Source organism: Strix uralensis, chromosome 25, assembly GCF_047716275.1.
Source record: "Strix uralensis isolate ZFMK-TIS-50842 chromosome 25, bStrUra1, whole genome shotgun sequence".
Lineage (NCBI taxonomy): Eukaryota > Metazoa > Chordata > Aves > Strigiformes > Strigidae > Strix > Strix uralensis.
This window is the reverse complement of record NC_133996.1, coordinates 5,193,761-5,217,115: the sequence shown is the minus strand read 5'-3', so window position 1 is coordinate 5,217,115 and position 23,355 is coordinate 5,193,761. Positions and strand designations below refer to the sequence as shown.

General features: G+C 46.1%; 1 protein-coding gene across 3 annotated transcripts; it reads left to right on the top strand.

Moving 5' to 3' along the window:
• The first annotated feature begins 5,287 nt into the window (after positions 1 to 5,287).
• On the top strand, positions 5,288 to 22,385 carry NCMAP (non-compact myelin associated protein). Of its 3 annotated transcripts, none has more exons than XM_074894658.1 (5): positions 5,288 to 5,422; positions 20,839 to 20,933; positions 21,066 to 21,150; positions 21,616 to 21,753; positions 21,913 to 22,385. In XM_074894658.1, the coding sequence occupies exons 2-5, from the start codon at positions 20,849 to 20,851 to the stop codon at positions 21,941 to 21,943; spliced, it is 339 nt and encodes a 112-aa protein (XP_074750759.1). In that variant the 5' UTR covers positions 5,288 to 5,422; positions 20,839 to 20,848; the 3' UTR covers positions 21,944 to 22,385. The 3 variants fall into 3 exon arrangements, with proteins under 3 accessions (XP_074750759.1, XP_074750758.1, XP_074750760.1); XM_074894657.1 differs by lacking the exon at positions 5,288 to 5,422 and adding an exon at positions 7,780 to 7,897; XM_074894659.1 differs by lacking the exon at positions 5,288 to 5,422 and adding an exon at positions 7,780 to 7,897 and having other exon boundaries at positions 21,616 to 22,385.
• The last annotated feature ends 970 nt before the right edge of the window (positions 22,386 to 23,355 follow it).

Here is a 23,355-nt window from a genome sequence, read left to right as displayed (position 1 = left end):
CATGTGGTTTTTTAACTGTACTCCATATTGGCCCAAGTTTGATATATTAAGTTTTCTAATGGAATTGTATGCTGATGCAATTGAGTGAACACTTGAGATAGTTTACGGTTTTCCATAAGCAAATTATCAGAAAAACAGTGCTGAAGAAGCTGGGGATTTCAGCAGAAAAATCCCGGGAATTGCTGGGCTGAAGGAGGGACTGAGAGGGTTTTCATTGTGGTTTTGGCTGCCTGTCACAGCAGAGTTCTGTTGATGTTTAATCTTGCACAAATCTTGAATGGGAGTTTGGCACCTGCTTAGACCGTTGTGGGAGAGAATGTCCGGTTCGGGTTGCAGTATTGAGCTCTGTAAAGTTTTTGTTGTAATAAAGATAAATAGTTACGTGTTTTAAAAAATCTCCAAAGACCCATTTCCACGAGAAGGACACGGTCAGACCTTTTATAAAATGTGCATGCGTTGATCAACAAAATTGTAAAACATCAGCTTGTTGCACTGCTTGTGCTTTTGCCAGCAGGTTCCCCTCTCTCACAGATGAAGCAAATTTCGGCAGTTTTTTGTGTTAGCCAGTAGAGGGAGGCTGTGTGCCCTTCTCCTAACACACACTGGCACAGTATGATTGAATTGTATTTAAAATGCCAGAAAATCACTTTACTGTATGTGAAGCTGTGCCTCCTTTCCCTGGCGGTGCCTCGGGCCTGGTTGTGCAGATGTAACAGGAGACTTTGTCTAGCATGACGTTTCTCTGGGAGTTGCTGTGGAAGGCCGGGCTTTGCGGGAGCTGTAGGGCGTTGGGTGGCGGGCTCCTTGCAGGCACTGACATGGGTGGGCAAGGAGGAGGCAAAGCAGAGGCTTTGCAGAAAGGAAACTTGAATTTAGCCATTGATCGGTATTAGAAGTGATTCTGCTCCACTTTCACTCTGTCCATAATCTCCAAGGTGACAGAGCCGCCTTTGTAAATTGAATGACATTCAAGTTTGCTTTATTTGCTCCACGTGATGATTCAGTAATGCCCATCAGAACCTGTTTCTCTTAATCACTGACCTGCTATTAACTGAAGTGCTATTTTTAGAAGTAGGCTGTCACAGAGGCACCAACTCAGCCCTTTCTGAGCTTGCACTTTTGTATAAATAAATATCACAAATTCCTTTAAAGCATTCTTCTTGAGAAGCAACTGAAAAAATGCATGGGCTTTTCTTTGAGCAGTCGCCTGTGTGTTCTGGAGAAAAAGTTGCTGGGGTTCTTTGTTTTTATAATAGCTAAGAATGGGCCCTATTTTTGCAGTCCTGTGCTTACTGCTTCTCATTCTGTTTCTACCTTGTTACTGAACTGCTTCCCCCCAGAAAGACCTCATGCATAAAATGTCTCTTGCTTAATTTATTCCCTGGAAGGTTATATTTCCATTTTTGTCTGTTTTGGATTACTGATCTTTTTTAGCCTAGAACAGAAGATTGTTTTATGAGTCTTATGCTTACCAGGCTTCGCTTAATCTGTAAAACTTGCTAGGAGGGGTTCATGGTCCAGCGTGCTTTTAATGTGGAAAGAGACCACAGCCAAGCCTCATTCCCTTGGAGAAAAATGCAGAAATATTTCCTTTACTAAACCAAACAGGAGGCGCACACCTGGCTGGATCTGTGAGTCTTTGTTCCTGTGTGGGCTTACACGGCACCTGCAGTACATGGTTGTGGGATGGCTCCGTTCTGCAGGCACGGAGGCCAGCCCGAGGCGCAGAGAGCCACAGCGGAGCTGGAGGCTGAAGCCGGAGTCAGTGGGAGGGAGCTGTGGTCCTCAGCACCTCGGAGGACTCTGCGCTTAAGCAGCTATTTCCCTTTGTTCTGAGCAAGATAAATCACTTTTTCTCCTGCAGCTATTGACCGAGCTGAAGTCCGAGCGTGCCTACGGGGTTGTCTGGTACCATCAGAGGTGTAGCTTGAGGAAGGCTTGCATGATGTCTGGTTGAACATCTCCATCCCCTTCACCTGGAGATCAGGGCTAGAGACGCCGTGTTGGTATCGTGGTACCCACCTTAACGGAGAGACAGGTGATATCTTGTGCTTGGGTTCTTTATGTATCTTATCTTTAAGTTGCATTTGTGCTAAGTCACACTAGAAAACACGCAGCGTTTTAAATGTTAGCTAATGTGTTAAATCCTCTTCTGAACAAGGTCTCTTGCATTTTAATATGTTGGCATGTTCAAGCTTGTGGAAGGGAATGTTTGATTTCCTTGATGAAGCGAATGCATTGCAACTATAGTATCAGTGGAAACCCAGATGTCAGCAGGGTGAGGCAGTGGGAAAGATTTATGGCAATCTCTTGTGTTGCTCTGTTGCGTAAAACAAACAAGTAACAAATTCTATGTCCTTTCTGCCTCTATAGCCAATGAGCTGTTCGAGTAACACAGCACAACAAGCAGGGATTAGGGAGGGCAACCAGGTTTAGGTATGCTCTTCTGCCAGGGCAGGTCACTTCATCGCTGCAGTTCTGTTCCATCCCTTGCAGGTACGCTTTGTCATTTAGTTGTGGGTTTTTTTGGTGACTCTGGGTACGTGTACAGTGCCGAGGTCCTGATTTCATAATGCAATTCCAGACTCAATGAATTTCTAGTCGGTTGTGATACCTGTTGTAATATGCCTGTTCTCTCTTTTTTTTCTTATTAAGACAGTTCCAGTATATTTGCTCTGCTCTCTACCCTTCTAATTGCAGGCAAACTGCAAATTTAATCTGTGGTGCTGTGAACTGACCTTATGATCCAGGAAGAGTGCAAAACCTACTTGGGAGTGTAAGCTGGACGTATAAATTCAGTGAGACTTAACACATTATTAGGTTATGTCACTTCCTTATGTTTTTTGTAAGGCTGCAGAGCGGATCTGTAGTTTCTAATTGAGAGTTATGGCCGTTGGCATTCCCCGGCTTCGTTAGGATTGTTCTGGAGCATCCCAGTATCTCGTTTGTCCTCCATTAGGGATAAGGTCAGAATTGGTGGCTGATAACTGAGGTTGGAAGCAGAGCTTTATACATACTAACGTATAAACCTAGTGCATGGCTATAGCTAATAGTATAAGGGCTATAAATTTAGGACCTGGTGAGGGACTTCTTCCCAAGCAAACCCTTGGGCAAGTCACTCCCTCCCTCTCCTGTGCCACATAGGCTTTTAGAAAGCACATTTGCTTTTACTTGGCTTCACTGTAGATGTTCACACCCCTTCTCAAGCATTGTAGCAGAGATGGCACTTAATAAATTAAGGTGATTTTTTTTTTATAGTTGAAAGGGTACTTAGCACATTGTGATGCCTGGAAACAATTACACTGGGCTGCTTCTAGTTTGTTTTGCTGTGTGCCATTTCATTCCAGTGGGACCCTCTGTGTTTATTTTCTAATGTAGATGATTTTTCATATGGAAACTCCAAGGGTGTTTTACTTGAAAGGAGGAGATGTAATTGTCTTTCCTTGGACACCTGCTGCAGAGGGAACGTACTTGTTTAGAACAAAGCAGTGAGAATCAGGAGATTTGAATTCTGCTTCAAACTCTGCCTTGGATTTCTGCAAGGAAGGAACATCATCTGTCTTATGTTGCAGCTGATGGTCTTGCACGCTTGGTACTGTTTTTCAGCAGTATTTGAAGGGAGGGGAGGGGAGGGAATCGCACTGCCTCCTGTGTTTTGTCCGCACCAGAGAGAGACTGCTCTGCATTAATGAGGGTGCTGGCCCTGGATGGAGTTGGAGTTTCTCCAAACCGCCTCCTGCTTTAGAGAGATTCTTCTCTAGCCCATGTGGGTGGAAAGAGCTGTTACTTTTTATGCATTTGCATTTGTCCTGCTGTCGCTGTGAAGTTTGTGGTGTCTGCCATGCACAGCACAGCGTCAGCCACGTACATATTATGGTTCTTCCTGGTGCCCTGAGTCGTTCACTGGCTCACTTCATCCCTTCTGTGTTTACTCCCCATGGCACCTAAATGCAATTGTGGTATTGTCATGATGACTCTGATGGTGACAGACAGCTCAGCTGAGTGAAAAGTTATGCTAAATACCCTCTTTCTGGCTTTTATTCCCATGAAAAACTACATTGACCTCCAGAACAGTAAGACTGAGAAGCTTTTGTGCTGCAAAATGTTACGGCAGTTCCATAAGCACAGAAGCTGAGCTATGCTCAGTCTCAGCCCTCTCCTTTTCTGTCTAAACTGTGAGTCCATCTTTCCATCTATGGAAGTAACAATAACAGATGAAACAGAGCAAAGAAAATGAGAAATTAGAAGCCCGAAGCCCAATGCTGGTAAACAATCCCAAATTCTCCCACAAATGCTATTGTCTCGAGCTTTGACTGAGCTAATATAAAATACTGTATGCAGTGAAAGCAACGCTTCTGAAACTGCTGAACCTTCAGAATGTGCTACTGTGACCCAGCGTTGGTGATCAGGCTAGCAGTGCTTAATACTAGAGTCATGCTTATGCAACAATAGCTGGTCTTCCAGAAAGGATCTGTAGATGTCCAGGCTCTGGAACCTTGCTGGGAAGAAATTCCGGTGTGCACAACATCTCCCAGCTTCACAATTTCACCAGGCTGCTGAGGATGGCCTCACTTTCTTCATAGTGGTGGCAACAAAGGCCACAAAGCCTTCTTGAGGGAATGCAGAAATGGTCAACAGACTGCCCTGGAAGTAGTTGACTCTGGAGACAAGTGGGCCTAAGTGTGTGGGGGTATCTTCAAAATTTCAGTCCCTTTCCAAAACTCACCTTGAATTGAATCTTGGCTTTACCAAGGCAACCAACAGCTCCCTGAGGAGCAAGATCAGGTGAGAGCCCATGCTTCTGGGTAAACCCAGCCTCTAAGGCCTGGCAGCTTTGTAAGGGTGTGCCATGCTGTGTGTATTTCTATAAGCTCATAAATGCTCGGAAAGTTTTATTGCAAGGAGTCTGCACTGAGCCTTACCTTGCCCCGTAGGCTCTGTGCAAGGCTGGGGATCTGCCATGCGGTGCAGACTCTATTGCTTAGGATTGTTTGGGATCCAGTTGTGCCTTGCACCAGATCCAGATGTAGGAGACTTGCTCTGGTTTCATAACAGTTCACAAAGACAAGAGGAAAGGAATTTGGTGAAAATACAGAACTTTCTCCTCTTTCCTCATTAACATGGGCTGCCTGACAGTCCCAGTGGCTGGTGTCTCCTTGCTTGTACATTTCAATAGGACTATTATTATTATTAATTATTAACTCACATGTAACTATTCATACCTCTTCCAAGTTATGAGTGCACACTGTTGAAAGAAGCCCTTTCTACTCCATAGAGAGATACAACCCAGGGAAGGTATGCAGCTGGAATACCACTCCTGTTCCCAGAAGACAGCCTCGTGTTCCTTCTTGTTTATGCAGGATGAGGCAGTAATTGTAAAGAAACCAATCAAACTAAATTTATTCCTTTGAGAAGACGAATGGTGAGTAATCCTTACTGAGATTTCAATCTGTGGTTTTAAGGAGGTGTGATATCTGCAAGGGGTTTTAGTGTGACTGAGGCAAAAGGATTTAGCTGGAAGTGACTAATGTGGGTCTTTGTAGTACACACAAAAAAATTTTGCTAAATAATTGGATCTTGAAGCTCTTAATTCTTAAACTCTGCTGATAAAGTCTTTGTGGTTTTGTTCTATGGGGTTCAGCTTGGGGTTCAGTGTAGAAACCAGTCCATCATGAACACCAAACTGAAGCAAGACCTGTGTTAGGAAAACACAAATGTTTCTTTAGGAGATAAGTATCTGCGTACTGCAATGGTATGTGCTGTTTTGTTTGTTCTTTACTATCTTCACTTGGACTTGAGCACCAACTTATAAAATAGAACATGTGGCTGTTGCTTTCTCTTTGGTGTGAGCACCGAGGTGACTGGCACCAAGGCGAGTTTAGGTTTATGAATGCAAGTTTAGATTTATAGGACATCTTTATCACTGGTTCCCAAAGTGGTTTACGTGGCAAAACTTGTGTACCTGATCGGTATTTGTATTTCAACTCCAAAGCTAGATCAGGTGGGCTGTCGGCTCTGGATGCATTTGCTGCCCTTTCTCTGCCTCCTCCAGCCAGCTTGAATAAGCAAATCAGGGAAAACAGACACATTTATGAGCGTGATGTTCTGTTCTGTCTCCCAGCTCAAAGCACCAACTAACCAAAGACATTACGAAGCCAGAACTGGAGAGACCCAAAACCCTGCCAGGTTCTGGCCCGTCACGTTCTGGTAGTATGTGTGAGCCCAATGTTAGAGCATCCCTGTGCTGAGATGGTTTCATTTTTGATCTGCTATTTCACAGAGTGCAAAAACACTTGGTGAATCGAGTGGAATTAATGGTACCTCCCACTTACCACCCATCTTGGTACACAGCCCAGTGGTAGCTGATTAACTGTTGCCTGTAAAAGTCTTGAAAAGAGGTTAGGAGGTTGTTGTCCCACTGCACAATCTATGCCAGCTCAGACAAGGTCTGGTCTGAGGATTCACAGGTTTAAATCACCAAAACCCAATAATTTATAGATTAATTTACAGTCAGACCTTCACTCCAGTGGAGTCAGTCATTGATGGATGCTGGGCAGCCATGAGATTTCCCGAGAAATCCGCTGCAAATGTTCATGGACCATTAGGAAGCCCCTGTTGCTGCCTTCCCCTACGGAGGCAGGATTTTGTAACAAGCAGGTTTCATCCGTGTGTTTTGGGTTGCTTTATAACAGAGATTGGTGGTGTCAGTTCTGGCTGCAGATGGGGAAGCTGAGATGCAGGACAGGGTGAAACGTCGTCTTCACGGCAGCTCAACGATCCTAAGCCATGAATTGAGCCCAGACCGAGGGCTGTGCACTTGTTAATGTGGTTTCCTGGTTTCTGGTGGGAGCAGCATCAGGCCGCAGGCAGGGGCAGATCCCTTTTGTAAGTGTGATTTCCACATGAAAAATGCTGACAGCGACTGTGGTCACAGCTTCTTCCGCACTCATTAGTGGGAAATGTAGAATAAAGCCAAGCCAAGTACAGGTTAAAGACGGCTCTTCCTTTCCAGTCTGATCCTTTTCATTCAACTAATGAGTAGACAAAACCACTTGTTCCATCTTTGGGAGGGAGGTGGTTGGGATTTTTCTCCAAGAGTGCCTGGCAGCCCTTTGGGTGCTGAAGTGCCCCCCGAAGCCGGGCTGTTTCTCACCGCTCTGGGGGTCTCCGCGGGAGCCTGGCAGGGTCCGATCAGGGCCCCTTTGTCTCCACGAAACCCCTCGGCAATGGGGAACTGAAACTCCGCAGCCCCAAGACCAGGAGCTGCACAACCGTTTCAGGAAGGGTTGCGTTGGGGTTTTCCAGGAGACATCAGCCGCTCTTCTCTCTGTTCCCCCCCCCGGTTTGGGGGTCATTTCCCTCTCCATTCCCCCCCCCGGCTTGGGGATGACTTCCCCGTTGCCCTGGCAGAGCCGGGGTGCGCGAGGGCAGCGCGTTTGTTCCCCAAACCTTTCCATTTTGGCTCATATCTGCCCGAACCCTTTCTCTGTCAGACCCCGCTCCCCCCTTTCTCCCCTTCCCTCCAGCCCCCTCCGTGGCTGCGGGCTGTAACCGGGGCTCTACCCGCCCCCCCTTTCCCGGACCGGGGAGGCGGTGCCGGGGGCCGGGCTGGGCGGCCCCGGGGGAACCACCTGCGGCGACCGGGCTGGGCCGGGCTCCCCGCCGGTACCGGCACCCCCGGGGCTCCCCGAGACAGCAGCAGCGGGGCTGGGCTCCCCCGGCCGGGCTGGGGCCGGAGCCCCGCGGGGGAGGGAGCGGGACGGCGGGGGCCGGGACGGCGGCGGCTCCGGTCCCGGCGGGGAGGAGGAGGAGGAGAGGGGGGGGGGAGCCGGTGTCCGCCTCCTCTGCGGGAAAACGGGGCCCGGGGATGAGCTCCTGAAGCCTGCAGCATCCTCCCGTGAGTACCGGGCGGGTAAAAGCTTGGGTACGCGTCGATATTTTGAATGGGTATAAATTTAACTTTTCTGCTCTAAAGCTCGAAGTTACTTTCTGCTGCCGGTGAAATGGCTGTAAATGGTCGTTTCAGTGGGGTTACTCCGGGTTTACGTGCAAGTGATTGTATTCACCACAGTAAATGCCTGTATGTGCAGCAAAGCTCTTTATCGGTAACTCGAAACCAGAAAGAAACACAGAGCAGATGTCCTCGTACGATTTTCTGCTAAACTGGTGCTTTAGCAGTTGTTTCGTTAATTGGAAACCTTTAAGGTACAGGGACTGGAACTGATCTGGCAAGTTGTTTCCTCCCCTGAGAGAAGTTTGCACGTCTGTTGAAGGATTCTTCTCTCACTAGCAGTGTCCTTTCATCACTCTGGATACGCTCAATCTCTTGTCCTGACTTACTCAACCACAGCACTATCAATAAGGTTTTGTTGGTGTTTTTTTTTTTTTGTTGTTGTTGTTTTTTAAATCTGCTGAGCGGAGCGCTAGAAAGGGCTGGCAGACTAATATTTAACATGAAAAGAACTAGAAAGCTTGGAGCGTTGTGTTACAGTTCGCTGAGTGTCTCCAGCACAGAACAAAACTATACTGCTTTCATTATTTGGTAACATGCTGATGTTGCCGACAGGTTTGAACTGCGATTTCTGGTTTTTCATGGTAATTAATATACTTAATGCCCCAGGAAGTCCTTGCTAAAGGAAGCATAGTATTTTGTAAACAAATTTCACTAATGTGATACATTGTGCTGGCTGGAGCGTTTGGGCAGGAGGGTTTGATGTAGCGATTAGGAACCAAGACAAAGGCAGTGTGGTAATCGGTGACTTCATGGCCCCGTAAGAAATACTGTCTTGCTGTGTGGACAGGGTTGTGGGTGCCAGGTTTAGACACGGAGGGTTTGCCAAGAACTTTGAACGGTTCTGATGGAGGACAGGGTGTAAGTGTAAAGAATTGCGCTGCCTACGTGTTTGTCTACAGTGTTCTTGGAAGAGGGGGATGTGCCTCATCGATTCAACAAGTTTGCATATGCAGTACTTGAAGAAATCTTGCGACTGCTTTTATCCAGCTGTTGGCAAAGTGAAGGGAGTTGCATTTCTATATTGCATATGGAATTCTCTCTCTGTTTTTGAATACAGAAAAAACTGGAGGATACGAAACTTGCAGAGGTTCTTACAACAGTATTGAGCTTTGCATTTTTCTGGTAGATGAACAGTTTCAGTTGCAGAAGATCCAGCCCAGTAGCTGGGGAGCATGTTGTACTACATGCTGAGCTGCAGGCAGGGGACAACAGTCCTAAAACTCCAATCCACAACTGGCAGTAGACTTGGCTCCCTTGTTGGCAGTAATTCATGAAGGTTTCCTGTCCAGCCCTGCTCCTATCTGTCCGCTGCTACTGAAAGCATGACTTTTATTACTTACACTAAATTCTTCTCCTCACTTGTGGCAATAAACAGTGAATCAGTCAGGATTTAGTGCACAAAGGAGCTGGAGAAGCCCGTGAGTGATATGCCGAATGCCTACAGTGGTCTTGGATCAGCAGCGACTGTGTTCATGGGGTAAATCCATCAGTGCTGAGCGCCCTGCAGGGTGCTGGCATCTGCCCAAAGCAGCCCCTTCTCCCCGGGGCGCTGTCTCACGTGCTGGGTTCTCATGCCCTTGTGCCAGGCTGGGATCAGTGTCGCTGAAGAGCGGCTGTGTTGGGAGGGGATTTGGTCGGGGCCGGCGAGTGAGCCTTGACCTGGCCTATTGTTGGGCATGTGGGAGAGGAAAAAAATGTGGTGGGGATGACTGTGCTGCTTTTATTGAGAGTCACAGAAATCAGGAAATGCAGCCAGAACCTATAGTGTTCGTTAGGCCTCTTGGAGAGATGATATGAGGCATGAATGGAGATCACAGAGGAGGAAGGCAAGAAAAAAAGCTGCTGGGATGTCTGAGTCATCCAGTTTCCCACTGACATACATAGTTTAATGTTTTCACAACCACCTCCATGGAGCAACAAAGTTATAACCTAATTCCAGGGGCCCTGGAGTCACGGTCCTTCCTCGTCGTCAGCTGCTCAGGGCCAGTTACCAGTTGGGGATCCCCGTGCCCAGCTACGAGGTTGATGGGGCAGTTGCCTCAAGTGCTGGGCTGGGCGAGTGGGCAGAGGAGAGGGGCTCTGCCCTTTATCACATCTTCCCATTTGGATGGAGACAGCCCCCTGGACCGAACACACGCCTAAATTCATCCCACGTAACGACAGCACTTAGCCACTCAGTTGTGGGCTTGCAGAGAAGGTGCTTTTTGGTGGGATTTGCAGTGCTCAGGCTGAGGAGGGTAAATGAGCCCATGGATCATCCCAGCAGCACTGGGGGACGTGGGCAGCCCATCATCTGCTGTGCCTATCCAGAGCGCCGCAGCCTTGCGTGCTGCATGGCCGTTCTGTGCTTCTGCTGGGGGCAGAGTAGAAACCCAAATAATTACTTGGAAAGACAAAGTTTCCTATTTACTTATTAGTCTGTAATGGAAGCCTCAAAACTCTTAACCTAGCAAATGTATTTGTCTTTAGAAAAGAAAAACAAGCGTCTGTCTGCCAGCAAACAGGAGCTGTGTTGATTCACACGCTACGGTTTGTGCTGATAAATGTGGAGAGCCATTCTCTGACGTGAAAGGCAGCTCAGGGTGTGAACTCAAGCCAGCCCACTGTGGGTTGTGGTGTGAGCTGCGGGTGTTTGCTCTGTCCCATGGGAATCTCGGTGTAAGGTAAATCCAGAAGTAGCTGTCGCCATCTCCCCGGCTCCGCTGGACGTAGCGAGGGGTGCCTGAAGGCACTTCTGGGATTGCCTTCCTCCTTGGGTTTGTGGCTGGCATCTACGTGCCGTTGGATAAGTGACTTGCCCACAGGCAATGAAGGGTTCAGTGAACAGAAGGGACTGGCCGGGGAGGTGTGTGATGGTACTGGAACTGGGAGAAGTGGTTTTCTAGTCTGGGAAGCCAGTTCTAGTTTAAGCAAATCATTCACAAATGATACTGGACTCCAGCCGTGGTTTGGCTTGGCTGGGAAGGAAGGTGGAGGGTAGGCTATAGATTTCAATGCATTTGGCTTGTGTGTCTCCTTTTTTTGATTGTTATTGTCCTTATGAGTCTTAATTTGCTTCAGGTAACTCCTTTTTCCTTCTCTTGTCACAAGTGGCTGACAGTATTTTAGCAGTTCTTTGTTTTGTAAGGCAAGTTTCCCATACATCTAGGCAAAATACAAGATGTTTTTCCTGGGTTTCCCCTCTTCTCTTTGGGCTCTGCTCTTCACGAGAGGTCACTGATACCCAGGTGTATCTAATATGGTTATACAAATACATTTTGGTGTCTAAAAAACTCCTTCTTGTCCTTTGTTGTCAGAACCACCACAGAAAGCTGCTTGGCTGCACACATGTAACTTGGCCAACCCTTTACAGGGAAGGGATGCGAGCTGGCCAGACAAGATAAAAACTCCCTGAACTCTGGGAAACTTTGGAATTGGATCTGATTCGTGATCTGCATGCCACAGTAGGAGCCCAGATCTGCCCAGTGCTACTGATGTTAATTAATTTCATGCTGTTCTCCAGCTGGATACGACGCTTTGACATTGTTTTTGTGGTTTCTATTGGTCCTGTTCCAGTAACACAAAATGGGCCATCGAGTTCCTCTTCTCTGAATTGCCTGTGAGAACTGGGCTGTGTGACATCTGGCCTGCAGTGCTTTGCAGTGGCAAGTAAACGACAGCCAGGCAACGTGGCTGGGGGAGCTGGGTCCCTGTGGGAGGGGACATGCTTCCCACTGCAGGCAGGGCACTGCCAGGGCTGGTGGGGGATGCTGAGCTCTGAGCCCTGCTTGGGGAGAAAACTCTTGAACTGCTCTGTGAGAATGTCTGAACACGTTTCTCCCTTCCTACTAGTCTTCTCTCCAGGCTTATTTCATGTCTCCGTCAGAGGGAAGGTATTGCAGCATGTTCATTAAATGCCTGTCTGCCCTGCTCAGTCTCTGGCTAAGAGGAGGCTGTGTCAGACTCCATCTGCTCAGCAAACGAGCAGCACATCACCATCCCCTGCCCTGTTTTAAAAAGGGTGTTGAAATCTGTCTCTGCTGCCTAGCCTCTTGTAAAAGAAAGTGGTAGAGGCTTTCTGTCCTGAGGGTGCTGGCTGTGCTGCCTGGCTCAGCATCCGCTGGGCCCCAGCTCACGGGGGTAGAGGCTGTTCAGCTTGTTCCCAGGATTTCCAAGCCCGTCCTCGCACCGTTCTGGCTCCTCTCGCCTGCCATTTCCTCCCGTCTCTGGGTTCTCCAGATTCCTGCAGGCTGTGTAAGGGCCTCCCGAGTGTTCCTGTTCTGCCTGGTCACACTGTGAACAAGCGCCAAGCCTGGCTCCAGATACCGAGCGGTGACAAGGCTCCTGATGTCTGGACCATGTCCTCGGCTCGACAGAGGCTCCTGCTTATAGGAGAACGTAGCTGCAATATCTATTTTTTTTGACACACGTTTCAATGAGCAAAGAGAAATGTTTTGTCTCCCAGAGCAGTTCAGCTGGCCGGAGTGGTGGTGTTTCAAAGGGCTGAGATCACACTCAGATCACACCCAGCTCTGAACTAGCAGGGAAATGCTTCTCTGTTTTCTATTCCTGATTCCTTTTTTCTTTCTCAAGCAGTCTTTGCCTTGTCTTTTCTGCGGAGATCTGGAGCTACAGGGAGCATGCAGAAAAGCACTGCAGAGTAGGAATGCAGATTCAGACCAATTCAGTCTGGGTCAGATCCCAGAAATCAGGGGGTTGATCTGCAAGTGATGGGACATTTTCTTTCTCTAAGTGACTGTAGTTACATACTCCATTTAAAGTTACATTTATTGAAAACTTTGGCCCTAAATGAAACCAGTCTCTTCTGAGCTGTGATTCCTTTGCCATACCATAGTCCCTTGGGTTTTGTTTGGGTTTTTTCCTTCTTCATTTCTTATTTGGGATCTTCCATTTAATATGGGACTTTCAGACAGATGCCTGTTTCTGACCTTTAAATAAAAGGTTTAATGCTGCAATTCCCATGCTCAGAGTTTCAGTCCTAGTCCCCTCTCTCCTGCTTTGGAGCATTTATGGGTTGTGCCTGGAGTAAAGCAGCTGCCCCAATGGAGAATCCAGGTGAGAGGATTTCTACAACAGTGTAATCTCCTGAACTCCTCCAGCCTTTCAGTAAATGGCAGATCCAGTAAGGTACAGAGCTGGGTAATCATTTGTGCAAAAACACTGCTGAATTTGCAATGTTTTTTTTTTAAACTCTCTTTTCTAGGAATCTGAAAAGCTGTAGGGGGTTTTCCAAAGAGATTGTTGAAGAGGTGAAATGAGTGCTGCAGTAACCAGGCCTTTTCTAGAGCATTACATGCCCAAAGCAGGGTTGACTTGCTGCTGCAAGAACCGAAGCAGACCATCCTCAAGGGCAAGCTGCTTTTTTATGGTTTATTTGTCCAGATCCACCAAATTTGCCACCAACATGCTCTTTGCTGGGACTTCCTTGAACAGTGGGGACAAATTGTTGGGTGGTGTGGTTTGAGGGGTGCGTGACACGATGCCACTGCCAGGCTCTAACCGAGGGTTCAGCTCAGATTAATTTTCTTGCTTTCTGTTTGAGTGCACACATTGATGGTTTCTGAAATTTGTCACCTTGAGTCTCATTCACCCTCCACCATGACTCATTCCTGCCTTAAGATTCATGCAGGTGCCTGGAGGCATTTTCCTTCTTTCTGAAACAGTTTTTTCTGGGTAATATTTAACTGCTATTTACACATTCTTCCCTCCTGTGCCCTCCACCTGAGTGCTCCCAGGAACACGCACGGTGTGTGGGACCTTACCAGTAGGTAGAGCCACCTTATTGCAAGCAAAGAGCCCGGACTGTGCTGTGTTTGGGGAGTCCATGTGGGCTCAGGGCTGCTGTGATGCTTTGCACCTGCTGCAACACTCATCGTGTTTTCAGTGCATGAGCGCGGGTGGATGTTCTTCACCCAAGCTCTGGTGAGGTTTGTAATCCACCAGACTGCATTTTTCATTCCCAAATCAGAGGTTAATTATGCTGCCAGGCACTGGTGGGACCTGCTGCTCAGAAATATGGTTCTGCTAATATCTCTGTGCATAAAAGGGGCTTCCAGCTCCTGCTGAGGCCGGATGAGCTGGGAATCAGCCTCAGGCTGTCCCTCATGTCCCTCATGTTGATTTTCCTGGCTGAATTGTGTGCATGTGAGCTGCCTTTAGCACATAAGCAGCATTTCTGGGATGCAGTGGCATATCTATACCAATTTGCTGTAAAATGTACTACAGAAGTTCATCCATCCCTTCCAGAAAGCATGGCACTTGCTGCATGGGTATGTACCCCAGATTTCCAGATGCGCAGCCACGCTCTGAGCTATTGAAACTGTGCAGTGATGACAGAAATGGAGGATGCCCAGATACCAAGGGATGGAAAACCCTCAATATCTGCTCGGACAAAGCCTTCTGGTGGAAGAGCACATCTGAGGAAAAAAATGATGTATGGTGGTCTTGACACCATGCAGAGAACTGTGAGCTAGCTCTGGCCCTGAAGGAGGTACAGATCACTCGCGTGTCACGCCGCACTGTTAGAAAAGGCTTTTCTGATTGCAGGGGCAAACAGGAGATAATTACTGACACTGCCTGAGCCTTGGACACCACCTCATGAACCTGGAAATTGGTGTGCTCAGTCTGTGCCTTATTTTGTTTTAAGCCTTGAGACACGGTTCTGTGTTGTTGGAAAGTAAGGAATCCTTTCCCTCTTTGTTATAATAAGGTGGATCCCGTGAGACTTCTTATTTGCCAGCTCTTGATTACACTACTGGTAGTTGGTTAATTTAGCATCTCATGTGTGTACGGTTGTAAGTTAAAAATATAGAATAAGAACCTTCTAATAATAATTTTTAAAAGCTGCCAACAAAAGAAAACCTCTAGCATTCCTTTCGGGAGTAAGCTGCAAAATTGCTCCCAAGTCTCTCTTGGTGTCTGATATATCATCTGTGTGTTGCATGCAAATGGCATTTTTGTTTTAAAATGTTACTCCATTTCCTCTTAAATTAACCACTTCAGATCTAAATAATAAAGTAATTCCATCTTCTGCAAATGCAACCATTGGACCAAATGATTTATTATAAATGTCTTTTAAAGAGCCTTACTATACAATCACAGTACATTAAACAGACCATTTTCTTTTGGATGATGTATTAGTTTAAAATTTCAGTTTCCTTTAGCATTTCTAGATAGAGTGGGTTTTATGCATCCTGACTTCCACAAGTCTGCCTGGAAACTTAGACAAGTAGTAAAGTGTGCCGGGGTCCAGGATGGGAAGTCCCAGACAACTGGCCAGGGCTGGTGGGAAGCTCTTGATGACACATACAATATTTGTCAGTGAAAGAGGGGGAGTTAGGGTATTTAAAAAATAAAAAATGTAACAACAGGCATCAGAGTTTAACCTGACAGGCCCCACTGAATAGTTCTGTGATGTGACTGGAGGTTACGTTTGAGCACTGCAAGCTTTGAGCTGCAGGAACTTCAACAGCGTGGTGGTGGCATGGTGGGGTTTTTCCTTTTTAAGTTCAAATCCTGGTTCTGACATGTATTTCACAAGTGTCTAAGCAAGTCTTCTAATCCGAGCGTGCCTTAGATCCTGGGCTGTAACCAGTGGGAAAATATCTCTGGCTTGTTTTGCTTCCATATCATGGCTTGTCTGCATAGGCAGTCCTACCCTGAAGGATCTCCGGTGTTTTGGTGGTGTGAATGCACTTTGCTCAAGATGGTGGAGTTACTGTAGTTCCCATGAATAAGCGCATTCGCACAGAGGGAGAGGAGAAGTGTGTGTGGCCCAGCATTTTAAGGCAAAAACTTAGAATTGGGAAATCTGCAGTTCACAGTCTGGTTTAGACATTGCTCCTGGGCAAGTCAACGACAAAGTCTAGCTGCTTCATATTTCCAGGCATGGCTTTTGAAATGAGGGCATTCCTTTCTGGGGACCTGTCTTCACTTCTTTGGTTCTTGTCATCTGTGTGAACTGAGGGTTTTTAGCCTCTCTCAAGATATAAACCACAAGGTAGAATTACTGTGGTTTGTTTTTTTTTTTTTCTTGGTGCTGCTACTGCACAGTAGATCTGCCTGCAGTTTGTGTAACTTCCCCTGTCTTGGCAAGGAAACAAAATGCTTTTAATATGTGTTTTAACAACAGCTAAACCTGGAGAGCTCATGCCAGAACCTGAGACAAATACTTATATAAAGGTGCTGGTCTGACATCAGGACACGTACCAATACACAGGCTCCGTACAGAGCAGGGTTGTTTGCCTGAGGCCACGTTTATGCCTTAGCTCCCGCTAGCCGGTTTGAACTTGGGATTTGTTTCCTGCCTACCTCCCTCTTCAGAGCCTCACAAGGTAAATTCAGGCACATTCAGGTCTCACTGAAGCACACTGTGTTTTTATTACTTTCTGAAATTAGAGTCTGCCTCAAACCCCCGGTGATGTTCCCGGTTCTCATGGTGCTGCTGGAAGGTGAGTGTGGGAGCGCGTGGCTGTGCTGCCACGAGGCTGTTTGAATCGAAGATGGATGGTTCGCCAGGTTACAGGGAGCTGAAGCTGAGTTTGTGAATCTTAAATATAAGCCTGTTTCCTTCCCGTGCTGTGTCATGAATGCTGAATTGATTCCCCCGCTGCTGGAAAACAGCAGGGAACAATGAAACATGCAGGTTCAAACCACTCAGTGTTCACTGTGATTAGACAAGGCAAAGCTTGCTGCAAAGACAGGGACGGTCAGGCTGCTCGGGCAGAGGCTGGAGCAGAGCTGAAGCACCCATCTGCTTCCTCTGGGGACTGCTCACAAGCCAGGTCCTTGCTCTTGAGCTCAGTTACTTTTAGGAAGGGAGAAAAAATTTGGACTGCCTTAGAAGAATTAACTTCTCCCTTGGATGGGAGTGAGTTTGCTGCTTAGGTTGATGTGTGAGCTGAGCTGAGCCCAGATGGTTTGAGCTGAGCCTCAGACAGACACGCCTTAGCACAAAGCTCCTTTGGAGCAGTGGGAGGGTGGATGTGGATGGTGGCTGACTCCTCACCCTCTTCTTTTGTGGGATAAAGGATCGTGATGGGTCTGTGGTGCAGAATTCTTGCAAAAGAACAAATCTGAGATTCAATCAACTGTCTGGACATCCACCGCTCGTGGTAGAAAGTCCTTCCCGCCTCATTTAATAGGATCTGACTGCCTCTTGGGCTTCTTTGATGACATCTTGGAATGTGTTTATTGGAATGAATGCTTTATACCTCTGATAATTTGCTGCTCCTCACCCAGCTCCAGCCACCCTGCTAGTGTTCATGTGAGTTCAGTTCAGTGGCTTTTTGATCATGTAAGATGGTTCTGACATGGCACTGCTCATTTATATCTGCAAGAGAACCTGAGGGAAGAGAATAGCTCCAATTCCAGTCTATTTCTAAATATTCTGGAGGATATTCCCTTTCCTAGCAGCTGTCATGGCCTGTATACTGAGAAAGAAAACCAGAAATCAAGCAAACCAGTGCTGGGTTTTGTTGTCCCATTCCTTAGTGGGTTTTGTGATTTAAGACCTTGCCCTGTTGAAATTTTTGGGGAGGAAGTCAAGTCCCAGAGCAGCAGAACTGGCAGCCAGTGCTCTTCCTTAGACCTGGATAAGTAAGAAGGGGAAAATCACCTGTTTTTCAGCCTGTGTTTGCCACAATATAAGGTGAAAACTGTTGAAAGGATGAATTAATTCTCTAATTGAGCTTCTGGGTCAAAACTAGTATATATGATTTTATGTCTACTTTAAAGCCTGCAACACAGCTTGATGCAAACCCCACCTTTTTCTAGGTGGCAAAGCGCTGAGTTTGTGTGTCTTCCTAACCAGCACCTGCCTTCCCTGGCAGGGAGTTGCCTCTCCAAGTCCAGCTCTCTTGGAAAAAACTCAAACAAACCCCTTTGTTCCCTGTCACCCCTCTCTCTGTGCCTGCCAGGCGCTGCAGGAGCTGTTTGACAGATGAGCTCTGATCCCCGTCGCGTCGGAAACGAGCACGGCCATTCAGCTTGCGATTCGACAGGGCAGGGGGAGGCAGGAAGGCTCTATAAATGGGGGCATTGCTACCACTTGCCAAAACAACCCATACGCTGTATCTGCAAAGGTGTTTTAAATGGAAACGTGCCCAAAGTTTAACTTTATGGAAACATTTCCAGCACTGTAATAACGGGGATGCAAAAATAACCAGCAGTGTGTGCCCCCACCCCCAGTCTCGAGAACTATGGGTGAATTAATGGCTCTCAAAACCCCAGGCAGGTGTGTGTGCACAGGGGGAAGTGCATGCTGTGTGTCATAAAGAAGGAATGTCCTGTGATTGCTGTATATCAAAGTCCATTTCTTCTCCCCTGTTATATAGCTTTTATTGAGCACTCTTGATTTTCCAAATGTTTTTCTAAACGGAGTAGGATCCAGGCTGCAATACCCTGAAATCAGGAGGTTCCCATGGATTTCGCTGGAGTTTGCTGGGTCCTTGAGTCTTGCAGCACAGGCTTGGTCAGGCATAACCCTGCAGATTCATAGGGGAGGAATGGAGACAAGACTTGCTACAGGTAAAGCGGCAGAAATAAGGACTAGGACATCCCACCCTGGCCTGAGACACACACCTCGGACCTCTTTAGTTGCTACACAGTGCAGAAAAAGGATTTTCAAATTGTGTCTTAGATTGTTACACTCTGTCAGATAAATGAATCCTTTTTGTAAACAGGCGGTTTCACAGACAATAAAAATTCTTTGGTTCTAGGTGACTCATACACAAATAGCTCACCATTACCAAGGTGGTTTGAACCAGATGGAGGTTAGTAAGTATGAATATTACATGGCTTAATATCAAAATACTCAGCCTTCTTTACTTGGGATTTTTATTTTAGTAGCCAAGGGAGGAGAAAAACGCTTCTGTAAATCTGGAATTTGCACTCTTCTAGTCAGGAGCAACAAGGTAAAAGTTGGAGGTGGCTTTTTCTGAATTATGTCCTTAGTGAAAGTACTTGCTCAGCTTCCCCCAGCCTGCAGCGTGACCAGGAGTCTCTTCAGCCTCTGCCTGTCCATGGTACAGCCTTCCTGGTGTGGTTTCAGACGGACGGGTGGGGGAACAGATGGGGACAGTGCTGTTACTTGAGCTTCGGTGCCTCTCCCAGGTTCCTCTAAGGAGTGTGTAAATCCTTTCGCTGCGCTATACAATAATGCTGGGAAATCTCAAACACAAAATATTTCTTTCAGCGTGGAAAGATCTACGACTACAGTTGATGATCATGTTGCTGAATTAACTTGGCCTTGGCTGAACAAAGGAATCATTCAGTCAGAGAAGAATGACCCAGTTACAGACTTGAGACAGAGTTATTTTCGTTTTTTTAAAGAAAAAAACCCAAACCTTTTTAATTTAAGGGGATTGAAGTATTTGATGAATTGACCTTGCAGTTCTGATCCTTCATCCCCAGGCAGACATCGACCGCTTCCCTTTCTGCTGGTTACTGATCTCTCTCATTCCTCAAATATCCATTAGTGGGGCCTCCCACATACACATCATGTGTTGACTCAGCTACTGGCCTCCCCGCCCCAAAACAACACCCTGCCTGTCAGAAGCCATCAGAGCTGTGTCCTCCCTGCCTCCCAAATCCGTACTCTGCCACTACCTGTGTTTTATCTGATGGATGCTACTTTGCAGCAACCTTTAGGAAAGCCTCAATAAGGGGGAGGGCAAGGGAGGCTGCCTTTCAGATTTCCAGTTTTTGTTACCAACTGATTTCTATCCACTTTTTCTGGCTATTGTACATCTTGTGCTCTGTTAAATTAAAGCTACTAAGAATGTACCATAGATCCACAATATCCCAATAACAGAGCAGGACAGAGTCCTGCCTGGTTGTACTGGGCAGCATCTGAAATGGGAAACTCAATTCCAGTATCAGGTGTTGAAGAATAATTTAATTTTTGATGGATAGTTTGAGCGTATTGGCTCTCTGAAGCTGGGAGCTGAAATGGTATCAGAGGTCTGTTTGAAGTGGTATTCGCACCCTTCTCAGGCTGAAGGAGGCTTTTAATGGCTAAGGTTACTAGTCACATTTAGAAAACATTTGGAAAATGCTCATAAAATCAGTAAATATACAGGCTGCTCTCTCTAGATCTACAATTTTACCCTATCAAGATGCAGGAGCTGGCATATTTTCAGCTATCCCCTTGGAGGTTTGTCCTCTTCCAGTGACAGACCTGAGATGACACTGGCAGGAGCGAGGTGCTGGTCTGAACTCACGGCAACTTTCTGTCGTAGTCACGTTGCGATCTTTTTCTGTCACGGGATAGCTGTTGTTTGTCATGTAACTTTTGGAGCTTCAAGTTAGGGGGTTGAATGGTTTTTCTTCTTCATGTCAGATGAATGAAGCTACTTTAAATTCTATTCTATAAAGGAGTTTTTACCCCTGTCTGTGCTGACTGTTTTTGCCTTCCTTAAAGATATATTACTGAATACTGGGTACAGAATTCTTCACACCTGCTCAGTGATCTGAATCTCAACCTGAAATGATAATCTAAAATCCTAAAGCATTAAAAATATATATTTATCCAAAACTTGTATAACAGCAATAATATACCTGTAACAGCGCATTATTGTGTTTATATCTTATCCTATTAATACTGAGCAGTCCATGTTTTAAGGCAAATTGCTCAAGACTAGATTGTAGCAAAATTTCCACTGACTTCAGCAGGGCCAGATTTTTACCACTAAGAATTTATTAAGAACCCCAATTCAGTGAGCCTGCACTTAGCAGGCTCTGAGTCTTTAATGGATAGTTGCCTAATTATCACTGTCAAATTTTGGTTAATACTTTATGAACTCACTCTTTTTTTTCTTCTGTAGCCAAATCAAGATGACGACTGCTGCACCACTGATCAATAACACTCAGTTCTCAGTAAATGTGACCACAAAGTCTCAAGAACAAAGTCTCTATCAAAGTAAGAAAAGTAGTAGTGGGGTGGTGGCTTTTTTTTTTTTTTAAAGTGGACCTTGAACTTAGCAAACTTCAAACAGTACAATGACAACTTTGTAAATAAGACTTTTTTTTCCCCTTTCTGCTTCCCTGCTAGGTTCTGGAGCGATAGTTGCTGCCATCGTAGTAGGAGTGATTATTATTTTTACAGTGGTTCTGCTCATATTGAAAACATATAACAGGTATGTGACCACGTTTGTACTTCACTAAGGTGAGACAAGATGAACCACAATCACTGTTAGGTGTGCTGTCGTCTAACAGACCATTTCAGTATTTGTTGCCAAAAATTTCCAGGAGAATTTAAACTACAATGTGCCTGATTGAAGTGTCCCAGATCTCACCGTCAGTGTTCTGTGACTGAATTGCTAAGAAGCAGAAAGAGGTTCTTGATGGAGGGTGCATGATGGAAGCTCTTTTTAGGGATTCCTGTTGACATAGGAAAGGTCTGATGCGTACATCAAGGCTGCCAGAGAGGAGCTTGATTTCTAGAAGCACTGACTTGTCATTTAGTATCTTTGGGATGAAATCCTGACTTTTAAGTAGCTGTTTGATGTAACCTGCTTCTGCGGGAACCTTCCCCATACTTATGGGGGGAGAGACCACAACACACGCCAGCTCTGGTGACAGTTTCATTTTCACCTTTACAGACGCATGAGAGTGAAGCGGGAGCTGGAGCCCAAAAGCACCAAAACAGCAGTGCCGCCTGCCTTAGGGCACAACAGCAACAGCCTGTCCCAGCATCCTACTGTGACTTTTATACCTGTGGATATCCACATGCAGAACAGGTAACTGGGAACGCTCATCCTCCCTGGGAGAGAAGAGAGGTGGAATTCTTATTTACGTGGACCTGGGACTCCTCAGCAAAGCCACGCTGCATTTGGAATAACAACGAGCTGTTATTTTGTCTGTAGATTGTAATTAATCCTGCTTTCTCTCTTTGGGAGGAAAAATAAGGTCTGGACATGCTTCGTATGACTGAAATCAACTGGTGGAGGCATACAAATCATCAGAAGTGCAGCGAGCCTTCTGACAGAGCTCTGGGTATGGAGAGACCGGATAAACCAAGCCCATTCCTTGGAAGAAAAGTTGCACACTCGTATTTTGTGGAGCCTTTGCTTACTCAAGAGAGTTTGAGCTTTTTCTGTTCTGCAATGACTGGAAGAAAAATTTGGACATGCAAACTACAACTCAGGTTGGACCTGGGTTTGTTATGATTTATGTGAAACAGGTTTGTAGACTATTTTATACGTGATGGATAGTACAGGAAGTATCAAAATTGTATTTACCTTTGCTCACCTTTCGTGTTTCTAATGCCACATGTGTATCGTTTGAGAGAAAAGAGGAAAGATTACTTTTTATTTTCAAGTGTTTTAAAAATATTTCTATAAACTTGGTAACCTGTCCCTTTCCAACTGAACTCAATGTCTAAGGGTTTTCACTCTCATGCCAAGAACTGCTTTAGGTTCATGACTGGAGTTGCGTTAGAATGTTTTGAGCTACACAAAATCTGAGAAGTTCCTGACTTGAAAAAGTAGGCAGGGAAAGGGAATATAAAGCCAGTGAGCCTTTATACAGCCGCTATGTACAACTCACATCCTGAAATGCTTTGTTATCTAATGCAGACTAGGCTTGAACTATTTTTAGGGTGTTTTTTTTTCTAGAAAGTAACGAAAGTGATGTTGTTTTGCAAGTGTGATGACGGTGGGTGTGCAGCAATGCAACAAAGAAATTCCCAAGGATATTCACAGCCCACTGAGTGCGAACACACAGCAGCATTGTCAGACATTCAGTGGCTGCTTGTCTCAAGGGCGTATCAAAGCAGCCCTGAAACACAGGCCAGATAGGAAGGATTAGGAAGAAGTTGAGGACTTAAACCCTTAAGCGAGGCTCTGAGAAACATCTGGACTCTTTGACACACACATCTTAAATGTTACAGAACGACTCACCTGAATGGCTGGCCAGAGTGTGAAGGGAGTACTAAGGCTGTAGGCTGGATTTATGGGTTTGTGTGTGTCGTGCACTGAGACACCGCCAGCCGTCAGCGCTGAGCTACTCTGGCCATTACAGGGCTCCAGCCTGTTTGTAGGCCTCAGTAAAACTGTTAGTAGGGTATTTTTAACTCCTTTTTGGGAGCTGTAGAGAAAGAAGTTACTGTTGTCTAACTGAATTGATCACAGAGAGCCTCCAGCTTTAAAGCTTTCTGTCCTGCAGCGTTCACTTGCTGTTCTGCCCAGAACTGTCACATGGCACCTTAACGCGGTGCCAAAACAAAGCTGACTGATCCTCAGAGTAAAGTGATGAGGGACTGGAGTGATAAGTTGATGTATTTTTTCCAAGATGTGAGTGCATCTCTTGAACAGGTCATTTTTACTGACGGGTATTTTTGT

Coding starts and splice junctions, on each gene's coding strand:
- NCMAP (XM_074894658.1), top strand. CDS start 20,849: ATGACGACTGCTGCACCACTGATCAATAACACTCAGTTCTCAGTAAAT. Junction 21,151..21,615: donor ATATTGAAAACATATAACAG/GTATGTGACCAC, acceptor TCACCTTTACAG/ACGCATGAGAGTGAAGCGGG. Junction 21,754..21,912: donor GATATCCACATGCAGAACAG/GTAACTGGGAAC, acceptor TCTCTTTGGGAG/GAAAAATAAGGTCTGGACAT.